At 54.6% G+C, this 20,822-nt stretch overlaps 4 protein-coding genes across 11 annotated transcripts in view; 1 reads left to right on the forward strand and 3 right to left on the reverse strand.

Moving 5' to 3' along the window:
* Window positions 1-385, reverse strand: part of EIF3I (eukaryotic translation initiation factor 3 subunit I) — an 8,514-nt gene extending 8,129 nt beyond the window's left edge. Inside the window, exons 1-2 of the mRNA XM_029947570.1 lie at window positions 239-385; window positions 44-136 (exon numbers count right to left, since the gene is read on the reverse strand). Of these exons, the coding sequence (XP_029803430.1) occupies window positions 44-136; window positions 239-370 (225 nt within the window). The 5' untranslated portion in view covers window positions 371-385. The remainder of the gene's footprint in view (window positions 1-43; window positions 137-238) is intronic.
* TMEM234 (transmembrane protein 234) lies at window positions 326-15,151 on the forward strand. Of its 3 annotated transcripts, XM_029947578.1 has the most exons (5): window positions 326-376; window positions 659-810; window positions 1,554-1,620; window positions 5,159-5,251; window positions 5,738-6,467. In XM_029947578.1, exons 1-5 carry the CDS (start codon window positions 361-363, stop codon window positions 5,830-5,832), a joined length of 423 nt encoding a protein of 140 aa, XP_029803438.1. In that variant the 5' UTR covers window positions 326-360; the 3' UTR covers window positions 5,833-6,467. The 3 variants fall into 3 exon arrangements, with proteins under 3 accessions (XP_029803438.1, XP_029803439.1, XP_029803437.1); XM_029947579.1 differs by lacking the exons at window positions 326-376; window positions 5,738-6,467 and adding an exon at window positions 10,969-15,151 and having other exon boundaries at window positions 383-810; XM_029947577.1 differs by lacking the exon at window positions 326-376 and having other exon boundaries at window positions 383-810.
* On the reverse strand, window positions 6,472-11,194 carry DCDC2B (doublecortin domain containing 2B). 5 transcript variants are annotated; one of them, XM_029947576.1, is made up of 9 exons: window positions 10,913-11,053; window positions 10,538-10,595; window positions 9,806-9,857; window positions 9,280-9,356; window positions 8,908-9,039; window positions 8,482-8,628; window positions 8,338-8,377; window positions 7,547-7,682; window positions 6,472-6,691 (listed from the first exon to the last, which is right to left on the reverse strand). In XM_029947576.1, the coding sequence occupies exons 1-9, from the start codon at window positions 10,959-10,961 to the stop codon at window positions 6,528-6,530; spliced, it is 855 nt and encodes a 284-aa protein (XP_029803436.1). In that variant the 5' UTR covers window positions 10,962-11,053; the 3' UTR covers window positions 6,472-6,527. The 5 variants fall into 5 exon arrangements, with proteins under 5 accessions (XP_029803436.1, XP_029803432.1, XP_029803431.1 ...); XM_029947574.1 differs by lacking the exon at window positions 10,538-10,595 and adding an exon at window positions 7,065-7,168 and having other exon boundaries at window positions 6,548-6,688; window positions 10,913-11,194; XM_029947573.1 differs by lacking the exon at window positions 10,538-10,595 and adding an exon at window positions 7,065-7,168 and having other exon boundaries at window positions 6,548-6,691; window positions 10,913-11,194.
* On the reverse strand, window positions 11,678-18,868 carry CCDC28B (coiled-coil domain containing 28B). Of its 2 annotated transcripts, XM_029947566.1 has the most exons (10): window positions 18,779-18,868; window positions 17,341-17,581; window positions 16,060-16,226; window positions 15,736-15,929; window positions 15,503-15,521; window positions 14,310-14,833; window positions 13,746-13,889; window positions 13,231-13,498; window positions 12,883-12,998; window positions 11,678-12,763 (listed from the first exon to the last, which is right to left on the reverse strand). In XM_029947566.1, the coding sequence occupies exons 2-10, from the start codon at window positions 17,502-17,504 to the stop codon at window positions 12,017-12,019; spliced, it is 2,343 nt and encodes a 780-aa protein (XP_029803426.1). In that variant the 5' UTR covers window positions 17,505-17,581; window positions 18,779-18,868; the 3' UTR covers window positions 11,678-12,016. The 2 variants fall into 2 exon arrangements, with proteins under 2 accessions (XP_029803426.1, XP_029803427.1); XM_029947567.1 differs by lacking the exons at window positions 11,678-12,763; window positions 12,883-12,998; window positions 13,231-13,498; window positions 13,746-13,889 and having other exon boundaries at window positions 14,684-14,833; window positions 15,503-15,525.
* Window positions 18,869-20,822: the final 1,954 nt, after the last annotated feature.

Consider the following 20,822-nt stretch of genomic DNA (forward strand, 5'->3'; position numbering starts at 1 on the left):
CCAGCTGCAAGGTCCCGCCGGCCCGCCCTCTGCCGCCGCTCACAGGGTCCTTGGCCACCGTGAAGAGGAGGTCTCCCTCGCGGTTGTACTTAATCTGCGTAATGGACCGCTCATGGCCCTGCAGCAGGATCGGCTTCTGTGGGGACAGGACGGGAGTGTCAGAGCCAAATATCGGCCCCTGCCCCAGCTCCAGACCCCCAAAGACCCCACGCTAACACCCCAACTCAGGGGAACTCACCATGCCGGCGTCAACGCGAGGAAAGCAGCAATGTGAGTAGGACCGGAAGGGGCTTTGGCGCCACTTCCGGATTGTGGGTCTCCGCCCCTTCGCTCCCGGAAGTGGCCGGGAGCGGCGTTGCCATGGCGGCATCTTTAGGTGGGTAGGCGGCCCCGCCCCTCTAGGGGCTTCCCGAACCGTGCCCTGAGTTCATTTCCTGCTCTACCTCCACCAGTTGACCTTGACCACTGCCCACCCCCAAACTCCAGATTCCTGGATCCGTACCTCGGCCTCCAGGGGCCTATCCTACCCCACCAGTCTCACCCGGGGCGTCGGAGGGCGAAGGAGAGATGTGGCATCTGCTGGCTGAGGAGGGGAGCAGGGCTGGGCCCCGCGGGCGGCAGTTTGGTGGGGGTGAGGGTCACTCGCGTCTTCATCCAGGGCAGGTGCTGGCTCTGGTGCTGGTGGCCGCCCTGTGGGGTGGCACACAGCCGCTGCTGAAGCGGGCCTCCTCCCGCCTGCAGCAAGTTCATGAGCGGACCTGGGCCCGGCAGTTGCTGCAGGAGATGAAGACCCTCTTCTTGAACACTGAGGTGCGTCTGAATGGCTCCTTTCTCATGCAGAGCTGCCAAAAAATTTGGTCTCTGGAGTCAAACAAGTCTGAGTCAGAATCTGCTCCCCACCAGCTTACTCACTGGAAGCTCTTGGATGAGATAACTGTCCTCCTTGAGCCTCAGTTTCATCATCTGTAAAATGGGAATGATAAATGGCAACTGTCTTATAGGGCAGTCGTGAGGATTCAGTGAAGTGATACGTATAAAGCACTTAACTAGTACACAACTAGTGTACTAGTACTAGTTACTGCTGTTACTAATATTATGTTATGGTAATCTCTTTAACAGACCTTTCCAAGAGAGGACTTGGGGCTTAAATTGGTGGGAGGATCAAAACTACCTCTGAGCTCAGAGTCTCAGCTAATGGGAAAGACAAGACACAGACACACCACCTCTCAGGCTTAAGGGCTACGAAGGAGGTACAGCTTAAGTGCATCTTGAGTTCACAGGAGGGAGGCTGGAGCTAGGAGCCTGGGGGAATGCTTTTTGGAGGGAGTGACATTGGCATTCCGGGGCATGGCTGAGGGAGGGGCATTCAAGGCAAAGGCATGGAGTTCAGTCAGTAACGTGCTGTCTGCCCTGGAAGGGTCCTTTTCAGAGGACTCTGAAACACTCTCTGGGCCCTTATAGCTACCCCTCCTCCCAAGGGAAGGCATATCTAGAAGCTTAAAGAAGGCAATGCTGTTCATGCGTCACACTGACTGCAGATTTCTTGTTTCCAGTACTTGATGCCCTTTTTCCTCAACCAGTGTGGCTCCCTTCTCTACTACCTCACCTTGGCCTCAACAGGTGGGTTTCTGACTTAGAATTGCTCCGCTCAGTGGTGGAGGCCGCCCAGAAGAGTCACTTGGGGAGGTGCCTGAAACACCTTGTTTCCAGCAGTGAGGGAGAGCCCACTGGCTCTGGTTCCCTCTTTGGTTCTTCTCTGAGCAGTCGGGGCAAAGTGGGCTGATATGAGTTGCTGCTAGCCATTTAGGTTGATTTGAAGCCTGGCAGTCACACGCAACAGTAGAGGAAGAGGGAAGGTTCATTTTGCTGTGGGAATGGCTGGCCTTGACACTCTTGCTTCCGCTGTCTGCTACCTGCCCGACCCTGTGCAAGTCTCTAAATTGAGTGTTGGTTTCATAGGTTGGTCTTCCTGCCATTGAGAGAATTAAATTCAGTGTATGAGAAGCATCTAGCAGAGTACCTGGTTCTCACAGTAGGAGCTCAATAAATATAAATGTCCTTCTCCCACTAACTGATGACTGTCCTCCACTGCATCAGATACTAGACTAGTTTTACACATTTTATAGCCATGCCTCAGAGATGTTGCAGGTTTGGTTTCAGACGACCACAATAAAATAACGCAGAACAAGTCAAATGAATGTTTTTGCTTCCTAGTGCATAGAAAAGTTATGTCTGGGGACGTCCGCTGGCTCAGTTGGTGGAACACACAACTGTTGATCTCAGGGTCGTGAGTTCTTTGTTTTTTGTTTTTGATATAGAGAGAGACAGAGCATAAGCAGGGGAGGGACAGAGAGAGAAGGAGACAACAGAATCCAAAGCAGGCTCCAGGCTCTGAGCCGTCTACACAGAGCCCAGCATGGGGCTTGAACCCCTCAAACTGTGAGATCATGACCTGAGCCGAGGTCGGATGCTTAACCGACTGAGCCACCCAGGTGTCCCTCAGGGTCATGAGTTTGAGTGTAGAGTTTACTTAAGAATAAAATTAAAAATAAAAGGTGTGTTTATACTATTCTGTAGCCTATAACGTATGCAATAGCATGTCTACAACAACAATGCACATATTTTAATTAAAAGATACTTAGGGCACCTGGGTGACTCAGTAGGTTGAATGCCTGACTTCGCCTTAGTTCATGGGTTGAATACCTCGTCAGACTCTGTGCTGACAGCTCCGAGCCTGGGGCCTACTTCGGATTCTGTGTCTCCCTCTCTCTCTACCCCTCCCCCATCTGGGTGCATGTGCTCGCTTGCTCGCTCGCTCTCTCTCTCTCTCTTAAAAATAAGTAAAAAAATTTTTTTAAATCTTTAAAAAATACTTTATTGTTGGGGAACCTGGGTAGCTCAGTTGGTTAAGTTCGTTGGTCCAACTTTGGCTCAGATCACGGTCTCCCGGTTCGTGGGTTCGAGCCCCGCGTCAGGCTCTGTGCTGACAGCTCAGAGCCTGGAGCCTGCTTCCGGTTCTGTGTCCTTCTCTCTCTGCCCCTTCCCCTCTCATGCTGTGTCTCTCTCTGTATCAAAAATAAATAAAACATTAAAAAAAAATTTTTTTTTTAAGTTTGAAAAATAAATAAAAGAAAGTTTGGAAGACTCTGCTGCGCTCTGCTGCCCAGGAATGCCAGCTGACTACAGTTTTGAGCAAATGGCAACGTTAGGGTCTCATCTCCTGCTCTACGTCCATCCTTTAGCATCCGCCTGTTCTAGAATCAACAACAGTGGTCACTTTATCAAGGATGTCTATCTTCAGCCAGCCGCTAGACACATTATCCTGTCTCATCTCACCGCAGCTCTGTGGTGCGGAGATGTTGTCACCTTGTTATCACTGTTGTACTTGGAGGCCACAGGGGACAGGGACGTAACCAAGGCAGCCCAGGGAGACCAAGGTCGGCCTGACTCCAGTGCCCTTGCTCTTCCACAGCCCCATGCTGCTTCCCTTCCCCATCTCCTGTCACAGCCCAGTCGTTAGCAGCCATGGCACTCCACGGAAGGTGTGTGAGCCCCAGGAAGCAGCTCTGAGTAGGTAGTTGGGTCAATTTCATGGACGGGGAATGTCATCCATGGTGGGGGTTCTTGGGATGCGAAGCAGGACGGTTCCTCCTCTTCCTGCAGCAGGTGGGGCTGGGAATGCTGGGAAGGAATGAGTGGACCGAGGAGCCAGCGTGAGCACCTGGCTTGGCAGTGATTAGTCTTGTCATCATAAGCAGCTCAGTTTCCGATTTAAACTTTTTTTTTGTATGCTCCTGTAGTAAGCACACTTAACAGGAGGTCCTCTTTTTAAAATAATTTTTTTAATGTCTTTATTTTTTTATTTTGAGAGAGAGAGAGACAGACAGACAGTGAACGGGGGGGGGGGCGCACATATGGAGGAGACACAGAATCTGAAGCAGGCTCCAGGCTCTGAACTGTCAGCACAGAGCCCCACACAGGGCTCGAACCTATGGACTCTGAGATTATGACCTGAGCCAAAGTAGACCACTCAACCGGCTGAGCCACCCAGGCACCCCAGGTCTTTCCTCTTAACAAGTTTTTTTTTTTATGTTTTAAATTAAGTGTTATGCCAAACGTGGGGCTTGAACTCACAACCCTGATATCAAGAGTCACATGCTGTACCAACTGAGCCAGCCAGGTGCCCCTATGTTCTTATAAAGTCTTAAGTGTAACTTTTTTTTTAATGTTTATTTCTGAGAAAATGACAGAACATGAGCAGGGAAGGAGCAGAGAAAGTGGGAGACACAGTCTGAAGCAGGCTTCAGGCTCTGAACTGTCAGCACAGAGCCCAACGCAGGGCTTGAACCAATGAACCACAAGATCATGACCTGGGCCATAGTCAGACGCCTAACCTACTGAGCCACCTAGGTGCCCCTTAAGTGTAACTTCTAAGATAGGGGTGCGTGGGTGGCACCGCCTGTTAAGCCTCTGACTCTTGATCTCAGCTTAGGTCATGATCTCACAGTTCGTGAGTTCAAGCCCCCGCATCTGGCTCTGCGCAGGCAGTGCGGAGCCTACTTAGGATCTTCTCTGCCCCTCCCCTGCTCAGGCACGCACGCGCTCTCTCTCTCTCTCTCAAAAAATAAAGAGACTAAAAATAAATAAATAAACAAACAAACAAATAAATAAAATTCTCACTTGGCCTCAATTTATGTGTCCTCTCTGAGCTTTTGTTTCCTTTATGCAAAATGACAGTGCTCTTCCTGCAGGGTTGTTGTAAGATATTTATACAAAGCGCCCAGCACACAATTTGCACTAAGTGGTGGCTGTATTTTTGCATTCATCCTACTGCATCCTCTGGGCTTTGTGGCCTGCCTGTCCCGATATCCCTGAGATCTCCGAAGCACCCTGAGGACAAAGACCTCATCCTTATCAGCAGAGCTGGGTGGTCCCAGACCACCATTTAGTTCAGGCCTTCGTGCTGGAATTGAGGGAGCACTGAATTTCGAGTCAGAAAACCTGGCTTGAATCTTGAGCTTTGCCCTCATTTCATCTGGGAAGAGATACCTTTTTTTTCCTTTTTCTTTTTTAAACAGGCTGTCTTAATAAACTGTGTTTTGTGCCTAGAAAGGCATTTTTTGGCATCTCAGAGATTTTTTTCATTCTCCTCACTCAGATCTGACCCTGGCTGTACCCGTCAGTAACTCCCTGGCCATCATCTTCACACTGATTGTTGGGAAGATCCTTGGAGAAGATATTGGTGGAAAAGGTAAGTTAAACTGCTGGCAGGTGCAGAAGCTTGGGGCCTTGCCACTCCTGGTTAGTCCTTTCCCAGAACCATCTCCCAAGGGCAGGGAAAGGGAAATCCTGCCCCTTTCCTCTGCAGCTCTGCCTTTTTTTTTCTTTTAATGTTTTTAAATTTTATTTTTGAGACAGAGACAGAGCATGAGACGGGGAGGGCAGAGAGACAGGGAGACACAGAATCTGAAGCAGGCTCAAGGCTCTGAGCTGTCAGCACAGAGCCCGACACAGGACTCGAACCCACGAACATTAGATCATGACCTGAGCCGAAGTTGGAGGCTTAAGCTACTGAGCCACCCAGGCGCCCCCTCTGTAGCTCTTCCTTAGAGCCATCAGAGTTTCCCTCCCCTGGGCATTCTGGGGACAGACCCCATCTGAGCTGGCCACTCAACCCTGCACCAGCTCCTCTTAGCATGGCTGGCCTCAGGCCCCTGATTTCTGCCTCCTCTCCCAGGAGCATTCACAGGCATGGTGCTCACCGTGGCAGGAATTACACTCTGCGTCACAAGCTCCGTGAGCAAGACCCAGGGGCAACTGTCTGCCCTATGAGCGGGCCCATGCCACCCTGCAGCCTTCTGTCTCCAGGAAGCCCCCAGCATGAGGTGCAGCTGGTGAGCAGACGGACCTAGCACCTCCCTCTCTGAGCCTCCGCGTCCCCTTCTCTTAGGGGGCTAAGAGCTACCTCGTGGTGGATTGCCCAAGAGGACTGGGGCGAAAGGGTTTCAGAATTTCCAAGATCTGTTCAACTGCTAGGATTTAGCACAGGAGACTTTACACTCCCCCAGCGACCTTTCTGCCCAAGCAGCCCGCTTCATGATTTCATGTCAGGCCCCCAGCCCAGCCACTGTCACTGTGGCCTGATCCAGCCTGTCACAGCAGCAGGCTCCGTGGACTACATGGAGATGGCCAGCTGCAATCGGAGCCAGAAATGCAAACAGGAGGCCTCAAGGGCTGTTGGGCGGTCTCCGCTGGCTGAGGGGGGAGCTGAGGGTATGAATGGCAGGTGTAGAGGAGATGAGCAGGCTCATAGCCTTGCCTGTCCCCCGCCATGAGGTGGGTAGAAATCCTCACCTGCCTGCCCCTCTCAGCCAGCCGGCCTCCTGTGGGCCCACCACCGCCTCACTCCGGCCATGTGCGCAGCACCTGGGGAGGCGTAGCCCCAAATAAACCCACACTGAACAGTCGAAGGCTAGTATGCATTCTTTTATTGTGACAGACCTGCTCCCAAGTTGGTAGCCTCTCCCTCAAGGTTGGCCTGGCTCCTCTTCTCTCTGGCCAGGGCTGCTCTGCTCAGAAGGCAAGTATGACTGGGATGTGGGTTTAGGAGCAGAAGAGTGGGGCAGGACTGAGGGGGCTACAGGGTATCCTTTGAGGCCAGGTGGGGCGCTGGGTCCCCTGGAACAGGCTGCTGGAGGCAAGGATGAACGGTGTTGGCAGAGTGGCTGCCCCGGTTCCCCTGCTGGAGATGCCGGCAGAGATGGCTGAGGCTGAGCCCACCGCCCCGGTCCCAGGCTGCTTTCCCAGCCCTGGGCTGCCCTCTGGAGGGGGCAGAAGGCCGCAGAGAATAGAGCCATCAGCATCCCTTGTCTCCTCCGGCCCTCAGCTGAAGTTTCTGACCCCAGGAAAGGAAGATTTTAGAAATTTGGGTCTGCTGCTCATTTAACAAGGTAGGAGGTCGGGAGGGTTCGATCCGTGTACAGCCCCAAGGGGAAACTGCTCCCGGGGCTGCCAGTCCAGCCCAGAACTGCCGAACCAACGCACTGCTTGCCACCCCAGCACACCTGATCCAGGGGTTCCTCGGAGCAGGGGGCTTCATCGTCTGGCACTTCCTGGGCCCCTGCTGTTTCCTTCCGAGGGCCGGGAGCTCCATACACTCCCCGGACTCCTGATGAAGGACCCAGTGCGGGCTGATGCCCCGGCTCAGAAGCCACCTTTCCCTTGACCTCCTCTCCCAGCCCCTCCCCCTACCTCAGAGGATGACAGCATAGCTCCCAGGCAGGCCTTTGGCACCCATCCCTTTCAACAACCCCCCCCCTCCGAAGTTTCAGAGTTTTGGGTTTCCCTGCACCTCTTTTCACATTAGCAGATCCCTACGAAGAGGCCAGGGACTGCGTATGCACATTGGGGGACAGGAAAGATCTGTGCTGAAGTCAAGGCCGGCTCTGTACCCAGGCATTCTGCCGCCATAGACCTCTCCCACAACACCAGGGGCCATCTTGTGTCACTGTCAGAGGGTGGTGAGAGGGGCCCAGGGTCCCCTCACCTGATGGAAATGAGAGTGTGGGGAGCCGGCTTCTTGGCTGAATGGTCTGCTGGCGTCTGGCATAAAAAGCAGATGGCTCACTTTGGCTCAGCGCCTTTGGAGAGGCCTGGGTTGTCTGTGCCTCTTGGCCATGGGCCTGTAGAGGGAATACTGGGCTTGGGCTCTGGGTGCTGGTGGCTCTTGTCCTCTCTCCTGCCAGGCCGCACTTGAATGCCCTTGGTGTCTCCGGGAGCTTGGGAGAGATGCCGTCCCTCTTCGTAGCCTGCATGCTCCCTCCCGGCTCCCTCTTCCCATCAGGTTGCCTTATCCAGGGACAGAACAGCTGGTGCCTGGCTCTCAAGAGCCCCAGTGAAGCCAGGCTGTGTCCCCCGAACCTCCTGTTCCCCGACCCTGCAGTGCTCACTGACTCCTCTTTTGGGAGGGCTCCGGTCTGGGGTCAGCTGGGCAGCAGATAAGCTCCTTTGGATATGCCAGATATGCCAGTTTCTCTCTTGGCATCCAAGCTGCCAGGAAGGCATTAGGACCAGCGACTCAGTCTAAAGATCTTCATAGAATCTAGCAGAGCTGTCTTTTAGCCCAGGTTCTGGCCTGGCCCCTGCCACTCAATCACTATGTCATCCTGAACAAATGAGTTCACTCCTTTGAACTTCAGTGTCTCCACTAGGAAACGGGAATGATTTCACAAGGTCATTGTGACGCAGGGAGGTGTGGTGAGAGAGCCTGAGCTGGGGGAGAGGTCAGCCAGTCACCCCTCTTCTTTCCTGCCTCCCATGGCCTCCCCCATCACCTACCCACTGCCTGTGAGGCCTAGACTTTGGGTCGGGAGGGTGCCTGCAACAAAAAAAGAAAAGGTTTAGAGTAGGTAGAGAAGGACATGGAATAAGGGTGGCTTCCCGCTGCCCAAGCCTGCTATCTGCCACCTCACACGTACATACCAGCAGCCCCTGGGCAGTGAGGGGCTAGGCACCAGCAGCTCCAGATAGGGAAGGGCCTTGAACTCCTCCTCTCCCACAGCCACATAGTAATGGCCATTCACCAGAGCCTCTCTTGCTGACAGCGGGAGCCCTTCCAGGGTGCAGAGTCTGGGAGAGAGAGGTAGGTGACTAAGGGCCGGTGGACAAGGTGCCTGTTCATATTCAGCAGACTGTGATGGGGTGGGTACAGCTATTCCAAAGTACCCTGGGGCCACTTGCCCTCTGGACATCTGGGCCAGTCACCTAGGCTCTGCCCTGGCTCCAAGGGCTCAGCATAGAAGGAAGTCCCATTGTGGGAAATAGGCTTTTCTTTGGCCTTGTGACAGCCGAAATCGGTAGGGAGACGCCCTTGAGGGACTTGTGGGTCTCCCTGGTCCCCATACTCACTTGCACACAGGTCCGGTCTGTAGTTTGGCCTTCTCAGTCAGGAGCTTCAACACTGTTTTCCAGTCCTCGCTGGCAGCCTGGGACAGCTTCAGGCTAACTGGGGGACTTAGCAGGTCCCCATTCCTGAACACACTGGGGCAAAGAACAGCCTGGTAAGAAGAAGGGTCCCCAGAACTCCCCATGTACGAGAGGAAGAAGGAAAGCACAGGGCTAGAAGATGGTCTAAGAACATTGGTCCATCTTCACCCATCAGGCATGTTGGGATTTTTATATCCTCACCGGAGACCAGGGGCTTCTGGAACAATCCCACCCACATCTTCGTGGGCTTACTGAAACAAAATCTATGCTCCTGCTCCCAACACCAGCACTCACTGGATATAGCAGAGGGAACCTGCAGGTGGTCGTGGTCCACGGGTCCCATCACACAGGTGGTGAGTCACAGGAGGACCCTGAAACCCAAGTCAGGCCCCCAGATCAGGAGGGAGTTGAGGCCTTGGGTTAGGAATGAGTCGGTCGGTGGTGGGAAGGATGGATGAAGGAGAAGGTAGGGAGGGATGGGACTGGTCAGACCTTTCACTAAAGGGAGCGTCTGCCTCCCGGAAGTCACACTCCAACCATTCCCTTGCCCCCATGTGTTTCACAGCTTCCTCTTTCCTTTGGGGACCACAACCTGGAGGTAAAGGGAGAGGCTGGGAAAGGGGCAAAGGATAGCGTCTTGAAATCCTGCACCCTAGGAAGGGTAGCAGCCGGCTCCAGAGAGGGTATGGAGCGTACCCCCCCCCCATGGGACTGGCAGTCCCTACTTCCAGGGCCCCTGACTTCCCAGACCAAACTGGTAACAATCCCAAGAGGGATGAGAAGACAGGGCTAGAAGACAGCCCCACCCCCTGACACTCACTGATTGGCTGCTGCTCTTTCCACCTGGAGCCTTCATTCCGGGGGGTAAACAGCTGAAAAGACAGATGGGTCACAGGTCATCTCAGGAGCCCAGAACCTCAACATCCTGCCAGCTGCCAGAGTGACGGTCTGGGGCTCAGCTTACCAGGTATCCATTCCCACTGGGACAGTCTCAGGATACCTTGGTCCAGACACCTGCGGGCCCTTGACCCTGCCTCAGGGCCCTGCATCAGGCTGACCATTCAGACTGGGGTCTCAGACACAAACCATTAAGATTAAAGGTCAAGAAAAACTAGTTCGTTAAGCATCTGACTCTATCTCAGATGTTTTCTCATTCATGAGGTTTTGGCTCATTTTCTAGAAGACTGAAAGTTAAGTACTCACCTAAAATAACACAGAAGTACCAGGTGAGAGGGCCCAGGTGCTAAGTGTGTACGGCTTCCCACCCCTGGCTCCGTGTGCTACCACAAACAGCTCAGGAGCATCTGGAAACTCAGACACTCAGATTCTCTCCCCATCCTGGAAGGCATGGCCCCATCCTGCACAGGGAGGGCCCCTGGGCACAGTGGGGAACACAGGAGGCCTCTTCAGAGCAAGGAGGAAGTCCTAGATGCATTTAAGTGTTTGGTGGCGGTGGTGGTGGAATCCAATCTAGAGCCTTTGCAAAAGGGGGCTCCACCCACAGGAGAATGTTCTGGTCCTGACTGTGATGGGTACAAACATCAGACTTCACCTGAAGCCACGGCTCCACCATTTGTTGTGTACTGTAGGCAGGTGTCCTTGACTTTCTTCTAAAGAACAGGGATAGAGGGCGCCTGGGTGGCTCAGTCGGTTAAGCATCCAACTTTGGCTCAGGTCATGAGCTCAGGGTTTGTGGGTTCGAGCTCAGAGCCTGTTTCAGATCCTGTGTCTCCCTCTCTCTGTCCCTCCCCTAAAATAAACATTAAAAAAAATAATGAACAGGAATAGGACCGCGTCCCGCCTGGGGCTGCCATATTCCAGAAGAGAAATGTCAAGTGCCAGCAGGTATAAACTAAGTCCCGAACACGTGCTACTGCTCTTGTGGTTGCCTCCCTCCCGTGGCCCTCAGCAACCCCAGCCCACTCACTGTGGCTTCCGGAATCTTTCCAAGCCAGCAGCCACATACTGCCCTCCATTCTGCAGGTCCGCCAGGTCCGTGACGGGGTGTCCGTGACAAGGCGTATAGAGGGCCCGCACAGCCACTGGGGCCTGCACAGCTGATGTCACCTCGCAGAGGAAGGCCTCCAGGGTGGGAAAGCGGCGTTGACTCACCACCAGCTGGTGGCCTGGGGAGAAGGGGTCTCCATTCCGGTACACCACTATCCTCTTGGCTGCTGGATTGCCACCACCGGCCATAGTGTGTCCTCGGCAAGAGACGCAGGGCTGTTGCCAGGCAACTAAGGCAGGCTGGGAGCAGTGCCAATCAGAGGTGGAGCCCTGCACCCTCACCCAGGAAGGTGGAGAGAGACTGTGCAGGAGCATCTGTCTGTGCCCAGGGCCTCACCCAGCCTGCCCTCGGTGGGGCCTCACGAGAGTAGGGTGGATCTGATCGCTATACGGAAAGGGGAGACCAGGGGGCTCAGTGAGAGAGGCAGTGGCAGAGACTGCACTGAAACCCAGATGTCCCCATACTGGATAGGGGGACACGCTCTCAGAGGCTCTCTGCCACTCTGTAGCCCAAGGGCTGAGCTCAAAGGTGGATCAGCTTTGGGGACTGTTCGTAAGGATGGCCTGTCTGGCCCTGGACTGTGGTTCCTGGCCAGCCCTGGGGAAGATGCCCCATGCCAGCAAGAAAGGAACAGGTGGGCCCAGTGACTGTCCTACACAGAGGCAGAAGATGAATACCGACAGGTGCAGAATCCAAGAAAATCCTTTATTCGTCACCAGGCTCCCCGCTTACCCCAGGTAACTCCCTGCCCCTAAATTTGGAGTAAGCCACAGGCAGAGGATGAAAGAGTGTCCTTCGTCCTCCCCTCCCTCTACGGGCACCCAGCTCTTTGCTCCAGCTTCTCTTGGTCCCATAGCCACCAATGGCCAAGGGCAGGAGGTACAGCTAGTACCAGGGAGCAAGGGTAAGGCCCTGGCTCCCCAGGGTCTAGCCTGATGGTCCTGTTTTCCATGGCTTGTCCATCCAGTGGTCCTCTCCTGTGTGGGCAGACTCTGCCAAAGACAGTTTCTTAGGTGGTCTCAGTCACCATGGTACAGGCCTCTGGTTTTTCCACTGTTCATGGTTAGGTTCACTGGAGATTCTCTCCCAGGAGCTTTTCTCACTAGGGATCTGGCCCTTGGGTGGTTTAGTCTTCCAGAGGTCCTGGCCACCAGGCTCTGCCCAGGTCTCATCCCAGATGCCACTACGGTCCTCTGAGAGGTCCAACTCTCGGGGCCTGGCTCTTTGGCATTTAGGTTCTTTGCGTTCTGGCTTTCTGGGAGACTTATCCTCAACATCTTGGTCATCACAGTGTGTGGCGACCTGCATCCTAGCTTTTGCAGAACAGCAGCCCCTAGGTTTAAGGCCTTGGGGGATCTGGTCCTCCAGGACTCTCGTCAGCCGCAGGCTGGGCCCTCCGAAGGGTGGTCCTCCACGGCGTGGCTCTCCAGTGAGCCTGGCCTCTGAGGCCTGGTTATCGGATGGCGTGGAGAGCTGTGATCCAGCCCTCCTACTCCACAGATCCCTGCACTTGACCCCAGCCGTGGTTTTGGCTGTAGTGGCCAGGCTTTCCAGGCACTTGTGGGGCTGTGACTTCAGCCTCCAGCAGGCGTTATCCACATGGTCTGGCCCTTCAGTGGTCCTGTCTCTGTAGGACTTGTCTTTTGGTGGCAGGCTTGTCTGGGACCCAGCCCTGTCACAGGTCTGGGCCCTGTGGTCTGGGCACAGGCTGGGCTCGTCTCTCATCTGGCTCGCCTCTGGGGATGTCAGTGTCTGTTTGAGAATTAGGTACTGTTGGGGAAGAGAAAAGACACTGTACACACAGGACTGCCTGAGCAGAGCAGGAGGCTTTTCCCTAAGCCCTTCCCTTGGCCCTAAATGTGCAGAAAAGGCTCCAGGCTAGTGGCTACCTCCTTACGGCTATTGATGGCCTGTTGTATCCACAGCAGTTCCATGGCCAAGTGGCTGTGGTGGTGCTGGAGCTCCTGGAGCGTCTGGCCGTGGGGCAGTCCTGGACCTACACCTTCTGTGAAGGAGGGAGAGAAAAGGGAGAAGGCTTTTAGGGGTATATACACTGGGCACTGGCCTACCGTTTGGCTCTGACCCTCCCCCCGCCTCCCGCCCCTACGTTGCCCTTAACCAGGCATCAGGAAGGAGAGAGATGCAGCTTATCTAGCTCAAGCCTCTGACGTTTCAGATGGGAAAGCGAAGGCCCAGAGAGCATCGGGGGTTTGCCCTCAGTCTGGGCAGAGAGGTACCTGGGTTCTCCATCCCTGACATGTCTCTGGTCTCCTCTTGGCTGGGATTCCTGGCTTGCCTGCTGTGCTCGTCCTCAGGCCGGGGACTGTTGTCACCTCTGAAGGGAAGACTTCCTGAGTCTGCTGAGCTCTCTCCTGATTGCTTCAGCATCATCTCCCCCAAGACAGCTTCTCTCTCAAGTTCTTTACGTGAAAAGCAGTCCCGCTGTTGCTGTTCTGGATTTGGTGCCCTCTCTTGGGGTTTACAGGTCCGATGGGATTTTGCTTTCTGAGGAATCAGAAGTAAGAGAGAATGCCCCCAGCTAACCCTTCCAAATATCTGGGTGCCACGATTTGGCAAGTAAGGCAGTACAGACTAAGGATTGGGATGCGAGGAATGGAGTCTACTAGTTCTTCCGTTGAGAAAAACTTGTCAGTAGGAAGGGTGGATTGTACCGTTTCCTTGAATCCCCTGCCCCGGTCCCTTCTCCACCCCCGACACCCCTCCCAACTTCTTCCACTGGCATGTGTACTACCTTTGGGAGAAACTGGGGCCTGGGAATCCAGCCCTTGGTCCACTGAAGCGTGCCCAGATCACCCTCGATTTCTCCTACAACCGCCTCATACTCCTCTCGCAGTCTCTGGATGTGGCGTCGGACCAAAAAGCCCCGGACGCAGGCCTGGTGTGGAGAATAAGGGGAAAGAAAGCGCTTATCACTTTCAGAGTGGGGGTATCCTGGGGGATTCTCTTGAGAGCTCATCCCAGGGACTCTAAGAGGAGACCTGGCCGTGGGAAAAGGATAGGTGACGCTGTGCGTCAGGACAGTCTCCAGAGGTTCAAGGGAGGATGCTAGACTGGATCCCCCTCTTCGATTTGAGACCCTTCCCGCCACTTCCTGGATCCCGCAGGAACGTGTGGTGGGAGTGGAAGGCCGGTGGGGGTCTGTGGGTCCCAGCATTCGTCAGGGCGGTGGGGGTGGGTCGGTAGCTCCGGACTCGGGCACGAGGGTAGGTGACAGAACGTCGAAGCCTCATCGCGTTCCAAGACCCCAGTCCGCGACCCCGCGGTGGGAATCATGCACTCCCAGCCCGCTCCGCACCTGCAGCACCGACACCGCCCGAACCAACCGCTCCCGCTCCATCCTGGCGCCCACTGAGCGACCGCCTAACGGGCGCCTGCGCCGTGCGTCACTAGTCCGCGCCGCGCGCAGGCCCCGCCCCCGTCGTCTCCACGGCAACCGTGCTCCTCCGGCCGCGGCGGCGGCTGGCTTCCGGGCGACAGCCTCCAACTCCAACTCCAATTCCCAGAACTTCGCTGGGAATTCCAGCCCCCGAGCGGCTCCGCCCAAACCAGTGTATCGCGCAATGGTGTCTCTGCGGAGGCCGGGTACCCCAGTAGAGGCGCAAGGAGGAGAGGAAACACACGGAACCGGTGTCTTTCTTTCTGGTTTAATTTCATCCAGCGCCCCCCTCCCCCATAGCACCTGGGGGGCCGCGGAATACCCGAACGAGTTCGAAAAAGTCACAGTTTGAAGGGATGAGAGAGGCAGGCTGGACCCGGGCCGCCACCTACACAGCTGACTGCTCCTCAGGCTCGGCATTCTCGGCCAGGTGCAACTTCTGTCTGTGCCAGTCAAGGATTGCGATGCTTGGAGCCCAGTCTTTCCAGTCCTGTCTCCCCATCCCGAACAGGCTTAGTTTCCTCAACTGCACAAAGGGTCAGGGACGAGGGACCTCAGGTTGCAGTCCACACCTGCCCTTCTTGGTAGGTGGCTTCCCCCCTTCTCTTTTGATCTAGATCGTGCACCTGCACTATTTCTAGCTGAGACTAGACGCGATGATCGTCTAAATCCGTAAAAATAATTGTTAAATGTTGAAAAAGTAGAAAGACATCAGACAAGTTTTGCCATGGATTGGTGTCAGTAAAGTCCTTGCAAAGATATTCTGGTTTTGTTTGTTTGTTGTGTTTTAGGTAGGCTCTAAGCCCAACATAGGGCTTGATCTCATGTTCCTGAGATCAAGAGGCGCATGCTCTACCGACTGAGCCAGCCAGAGGCCTCATTTGCAAAGATTTTCATAAGTAGATACATCACATTCTCTGCAACTACTTTTCTCCTGATATTCCGGAGAAATCTGCATGGGGGCAGTTTGTGGCTAATTCAGTAGGACTGAAAGGAGAGATGTTGGTTATATTGTAAATACTCCTAGAAGGTGGTGGAGAGAAGAGAACTGATTTCTTCTGTGGGAGGTGGGGACACACATACACTGCTGCAAGGTCCCCTAAAAAGGATACATAGAGTTACTGAGGTCTTCTAGCTGTCAACAGAGAGAAAGGGAGGTTTGTGTCAGGAGAGGTAGCAACCCAAACCCAGATGCTTTGCCAGCCATCTTCTAGTGGGGCTTGAGGCTCCATGCACCCCCAGCTTTTCACATCCTCCCACCCCCCGGGCCGAGAACTAGTCTTAGGAACATGTACCCCACCCACCCTCTAAAGTCCAAGAACCAAAGCACCCAGCCCTGACCCACATTGCTAAGCAGCTGGTCCAGGTTGCGGTCAGCCATTGTCTTCTTCTGCTCCTCAGGCAGTCCCTCAGTGACCCCGTCCTCTTCCTCCTCCTCCTCCTCCTCTTCCCCGCACACATCAAGGCTGAAGTGCAGCCGGGCCAGCTTCTCCTGCATCTCCCGCACGTGCTCCAACTGCTCAAAGGAGCATTCCTTCCCTGGACAACACCTGTCTGAGCCCTGGGAGCAGCTTGGGACCCTGGCCCTGGCCACCACCCAGAGACCAGGCCCTCCAGCCCCGCCCCAGCCTCTGCTCCCCACCCTCTCAGCCCAGCCCATGGGACTCACCAAAGGCCTGCAGCCTGCCTGAGTGAAAATCATTGAGCAGGTTCAACAGTCCCCCCTCCATCTCATAGACGTCTGTCCCCTCGGTCAGAAACGAGTGCTGCAGTGGGGTGCCTGCAGAGCCACCTCCACTTCCGGCCAGCACCGGGCGGCATTTCTCCTTGCCTACCCTGGGTGGGGTGAGCATGGACCACGGTCACAGGGTGGGGGCGGCCTGGGACCTGAAGAACTTTTGTGCCATCTGTCTATGCACTAATTGGACTTCCTATCTACTCCCGGACAGAAAGGGATGTTTGTTCTTCTGTTCTATCCTGGTACTAGGATGGGTAAGGGAAGGGGGTGGGTGAAGAGAGGTAGGCAGAAGAGGTCAAAAGAAGTCTTTCTCTGCAGATGACACTCATAGCCAGAACCATGCCTGGAAGGCGGCTTTGGGTTCTTGTCTGAGCCCTGCCCTCATTCCTCCCATGACCCTGGGTGAACTTGTCCTCACTGGGGATAGTTACTCCTTATTGCCACCAGAGCCATCTTACCTCTCTGAAAAAATGTCTTTCTGCACTCCTCTTCTATTTCAACACTGTTTTGAATTTTCCTTTGTCTCCAGGATAGCACTGAAGGACCCTTCCTAGCCTGTCCTCCCTTACCCACCCTTTCTCTTCTGTTGCATTCCCTAGTGTTCTGGTTCTAGCCCTGAGCTTCCGTGTCACCCTACTGTGGCCATCCCTACCCATCTCTCTTGGGCAAGTGGTGTGCAAAGCCACAGGGAGGCACAGTAATGGAAGAAAGACACCTTGTGTTTAGTGGGAAACAAACAAGGACACATCTAGAGCAGGATGATGCAAATTCCCCATCATGAAGAAGAATTTAGCAGAAAATTCAAATTAAACACCTGAGCATCCCCTTACCATCTCCCACTCCATGACACTCCAGGGCCACCAACCACCTGTGATTCTGGGAATGTTCCAAAGAATATATTTCTTCCATGCTTATGTCAGGCAAGCCCTTCAGCTTAGACATGGTCTCTGTCCGGTGTGTGTGCCCTACAGCCCCGCACTTTCTGACAGCCCTTGCCCACTCCCTGTTGAGGGCACCAGCACAGTGTGGGATCCCAGTGACCCATCTAGTCTTTTCCCGACACTGAGGGCAAGGACTGGGTCGGAGGCATCTCAGTGCAAGGGAAGGCACCAATCATTGCTAAGTAACTAGGCTAAGGCTGGCTTTACTTCCTTCCCACAGGCCTTGAGTAGGGGTTCCTCCCTCCTCACCCTGCTTTTCTTCTGTACCCACCTCTTGAACTTGGCTCGCTGCTTGGGGGACGGCAGATGAGGGAGTCCCAGGGCTAAGGAGCCGCTGTGGCTGCTGGGCACAGGGACCCTTCGTAGTGTGCCCGGGGCCTGGGCTGGCTGCGTCAGGCAGGGCTTGGGACTCCTTTTCTTCTTTTTGTCCTCCATTGGATGCTGGCTGAGCCGCAGGTCCCGCTGAGCCAAGGAGAGGCTAAGAAGTCATCACTTCACCCAGCAACCTAGAGCTGCAAAGGAAGGGCCCTGGGACCTTCTAACTGTCCCCTCATAACAGCTGGGACCTCTGTCCCCTTCTCTGTATGGGCAGGGCCAGATGCCAGCGCCTCACTGCTGGGGTCTTGGGTGCATATGTGAAGGACCTTCCATGGCCCACCCCAGGTCCCCAGCCTGCCCTCCAGCCCTAGCAGAGAACCTGAGCTCTGCGTGAAAGGGCTGGACCAGACACTGTTCTCCCTCTGCTGCTGGGATTTCCTGAACCAGGAGCTGAGGGAGAGGAGCTGGCAGAGAAAAGGGGCGGGGGAGAAGGGAGGTACTGGGTGGATGTGAGCCAGCAGGGGAGGCCAGATGAGGATTAGGGGTGTCTTAACTTGACCTTCTATTTAATCAACTGTCCAGGCAGATGCTGACAAACCCTGTCAGCAAGAGAGGTGACCAAGATGTGGGTGGGGGCACCTGGGAAGACCTCGGTGGGGGACGGAGGGAGAAGCCACAGCCGGCGAGACGGAGCTCACTGTGGGCTCCCCTACTTCTAGGCTGGCATCCCTCCTCTTCTGCCCACCAAACATCAGGCAACTCCCAGAAGTTCTCTGGGACAGGCGTCTTGCTGCTTCGCCCTCCCCAGTCAGCAAGGCCCTGCTCTGCCTCAGCTGCGGCCAGGGTGGGGTGGGTGGCCGGGCTGCTGGCTGTCTCAGTCTCCAACAATGGCTGCGCCTGTGGCTGGTACTGCTCAGCTTCCAGTCCAGCTCCACCCCCTAATTCTCAGGTCTGATGAGGTCTGATGGAGGCCCGGGGAGGGGGGGGGGGCCGCTTTACAGGGGCTTTCCCGAAGCTGCTCACTCCGGGCTGCAGCCACCAAGCCTGGGTCTGCACTCTAGGATGGTGGTGGCACCGGGGGCATAAGAATTGAAATTGGCACCTGGCTGGTTGGTCCCGAGGTGGGGTGTGTGTGGTGGAGAAGAGATAGGAACACGTCCTCTGCCTTCAGCGTTGCTGAAGCTTGGCCCAATTAAAGACACGATAGAAGAACTGAAGCCGGAGCCCCTGCTTCCCAGGAATGGCTGGGGCCCCCCTGGGATCTATTTTCTAGCTCAGTCTGCAAAGCCATGTGCCAAATGGATCGCTCAGCTGGGGAGCCAGGATCCGAAATGGAGCATCAGACCCGCGAGGTTCCGGATCCCCCCACAGCCCAGAAGCGGGCAACTGACCTGGTGGTTTGGGGTCTGGAGTGAGGCTTCGGCGTGCTTCCCTCCGCCTGCCCTTAGCGCTCCCCTCTTAGGGAACTAAGCTTGTGGAAGCGGGGCTTGCAGGACGTAATTTGCATTTAAAGAGAAAGTGACCTTTTTTAGTGCTTGGGGTAAGATGGAAGGAGCCTATACTAGTTCCAGGCTGCCTCTCTCACTGGATCTTATCTGCCCACCTGAACTAAGGTGACTGTGTTCGTTTTGTGATGGTAATCTAAACATCTCACTTTCCCATCAGTTTTTGGGAGAAGCTACAGTCCCTTACAAAATGGTGCTGGCTTTGTCAGAAGGCCAGAGTGGAGGGATATGGATGCGGGGGGGGGGGGGGCAGACAGGGAGAAAATGGACATACGCATGTAAAATATATATAAGCTTACAAGATATAGATACATAAGCCTATAAGCATCGGCATCAGGAAGAAACTGCAAAAGAAGACAACCCTCTATTGAGTCCAGGTCCATCGCATTTGATCCTTGTAACAATCCTGCAGGAAGTCACTGTCATCATCCCATGTGCTGAAAGCCAACTATAACTATAGTTGAGGGCAATACCACTCACTCCACAATACCCAGACACTCCTCACTGGTAAGCAGTGGTCAGAAGGAAAATCCATGCGATTACCTGGCACTTGACCCCAGCCCCCAGGAGGGAAACCTGAGAACCACATGCGGGCGGACCCAGCGCTGCTTGCTGCTCAAATGGCCTGGGAAGCCAGATCAATGGGGCAGCTATTTAAAGACCTGGCAGAGGCTCCTACCTTTGGTCCCCAGAGAACCATCTGATGCAACAGACAGGCTTATCCTTGGCCCGGCTGCCCTGCAGTGTCAAATAACTGCCCCAGGGCAATGAGCAGAGCGCCATTGTCCACCTTCCCCTACCAATCCTTTCCTGCACCTAATCCGTTCAGCTCAAGGGCTCTATCCTAGGCTCTTCTAACACCTAGGCTGTCTCAGAAGGGGACACATCAATTCAGGACTTTTTCACTAACCAGAGGTTATTGAGAGGGGTTTGCACAGGCAGAGAGAACAATGGGAGGGATACCTGGGTGAGCCAGTCGGTCAAATGTCTGACTTCAGCTCAGGTCATGATCTCATGACTCGTGGCTCATGGCTCAAGCCCCACTTTGGGCTCTGTGTTGACAGCTCAGGGTCTGGAGCCTGCTTCGGATTCTGTTCTCCCTCTCTCTCTGCCCCTCCCTGCTCATGCTCTGTCTGTCTCTCAAAAATAAATATGTTACAAATTAAAAAAGAGAGGACAACTGGGAAGCCACTGTTCTCCGGTTGCTAGAGAGGAGCACCAGGGCTCCTCCAGGAAAATGGTGGCAGGTCTGGGAGCACCCTACACTGAACTACTCTCAGAGATGCTTTGTGGGCTTCAAGAGTTGGGGCAGCCTCCTCTGACTTCTTCCAAATAATTTCTTTAATCTTTTGTTTTTTGAGAGCAAGCAAGTGAGCACATGAGTAGGGGAGAAAACTTCTTCCAAAGGATCTTTGACAGGACCCATTGTGGCCAGCACAGAAAAGTGTCAGCCCTTTTGGACCCTGATTAGAATAGGCAGAGGCTCTGAGAGGACTGTCACAGCCAGTGGGGACACATCTGTTCATGGAAGCCTGGAGGAAAGGGACTTGAGGTGTCTCTGCCATTTATTAGTTGGGCATTCACATACCATCTTTTGTGCCAGACCAACCCAGGCTCCAGAGAGAACAGGGTGCTGGTGAAGCCGCAATAGGATGCTCCAGCCCCCCACCCCCGTATAGGAGCCTCAACTTTTGCATCTAGGCTTGGCAGGGTGAACGGGGGTGTCTAAGAAACCAGCCTGTTCTTCAGAACTGTATGCAGAACGTGGTCTTCTCAAGGAATGTGCAAAATAAAAAAAACTCAGAGGTAGGTCGACGCAACTGATGCTGCCTGTGGCAGACAGCCTTGAATAGCAGGGATCAGTGTCCAGCCATCTGATTTTGGGCCTCAACTGGCCTATGCCTAGCTCCCTGGTTTCCTTACCTTATGC

The sequence above is a fragment of the Suricata suricatta genome, chromosome 8, assembly GCF_006229205.1.
Source record: "Suricata suricatta isolate VVHF042 chromosome 8, meerkat_22Aug2017_6uvM2_HiC, whole genome shotgun sequence".
Taxonomy (NCBI): Eukaryota; Metazoa; Chordata; class Mammalia; order Carnivora; family Herpestidae; genus Suricata; species Suricata suricatta.

What these genes read in the sequence shown, in the direction of transcription:
- TMEM234 (XM_029947577.1), top strand. Translation starts at nt 568, where the DNA reads ATGTGGCATCTGCTGGCTGAGGAGGGGAGCAGGGCTGGGCCCCGCGGG. An exon ending in CCCTCTTCTTGAACACTGAG is followed by an intron (nt 811 to 1,553) that starts GTGCGTCTGAAT and finishes TCTTGTTTCCAG; the next exon opens with TACTTGATGCCCTTTTTCCT. An exon ending in CCTCACCTTGGCCTCAACAG is followed by an intron (nt 1,621 to 5,158) that starts GTGGGTTTCTGA and finishes CTCCTCACTCAG; the next exon opens with ATCTGACCCTGGCTGTACCC.
- DCDC2B (XM_029947571.1), bottom strand. Translation starts at nt 11,181, where the DNA reads ATGGCCGGTGGTGGCAATCCAGCAGCCAAGAGGATAGTGGTGTACCGG. An exon ending in GAAAGATTCCGGAAGCCACA is followed by an intron (nt 9,858 to 10,912) that starts GTGAGTGGGCTG and finishes CTGTCTTTTCAG; the next exon opens with CTGTTTACCCCCCGGAATGA. An exon ending in CTAGGCCTCACAGGCAGTGG is followed by an intron (nt 7,683 to 8,337) that starts GTAGGTGATGGG and finishes TTCCCTCTACAG; the next exon opens with GCCCATGGCCAAGAGGCACA.
- CCDC28B (XM_029947566.1), bottom strand. Translation starts at nt 17,504, where the DNA reads ATGGAGGACAAAAAGAAGAAAAGGAGTCCCAAGCCCTGCCTGACGCAG. An exon ending in GTCAGGGATGGAGAACCCAG is followed by an intron (nt 12,999 to 13,230) that starts GTACCTCTCTGC and finishes CCTCCTTCACAG; the next exon opens with AAGGTGTAGGTCCAGGACTG. An exon ending in CCATCAATAGCCGTAAGGAG is followed by an intron (nt 12,764 to 12,882) that starts GTAGCCACTAGC and finishes CTTCCCCAACAG; the next exon opens with TACCTAATTCTCAAACAGAC.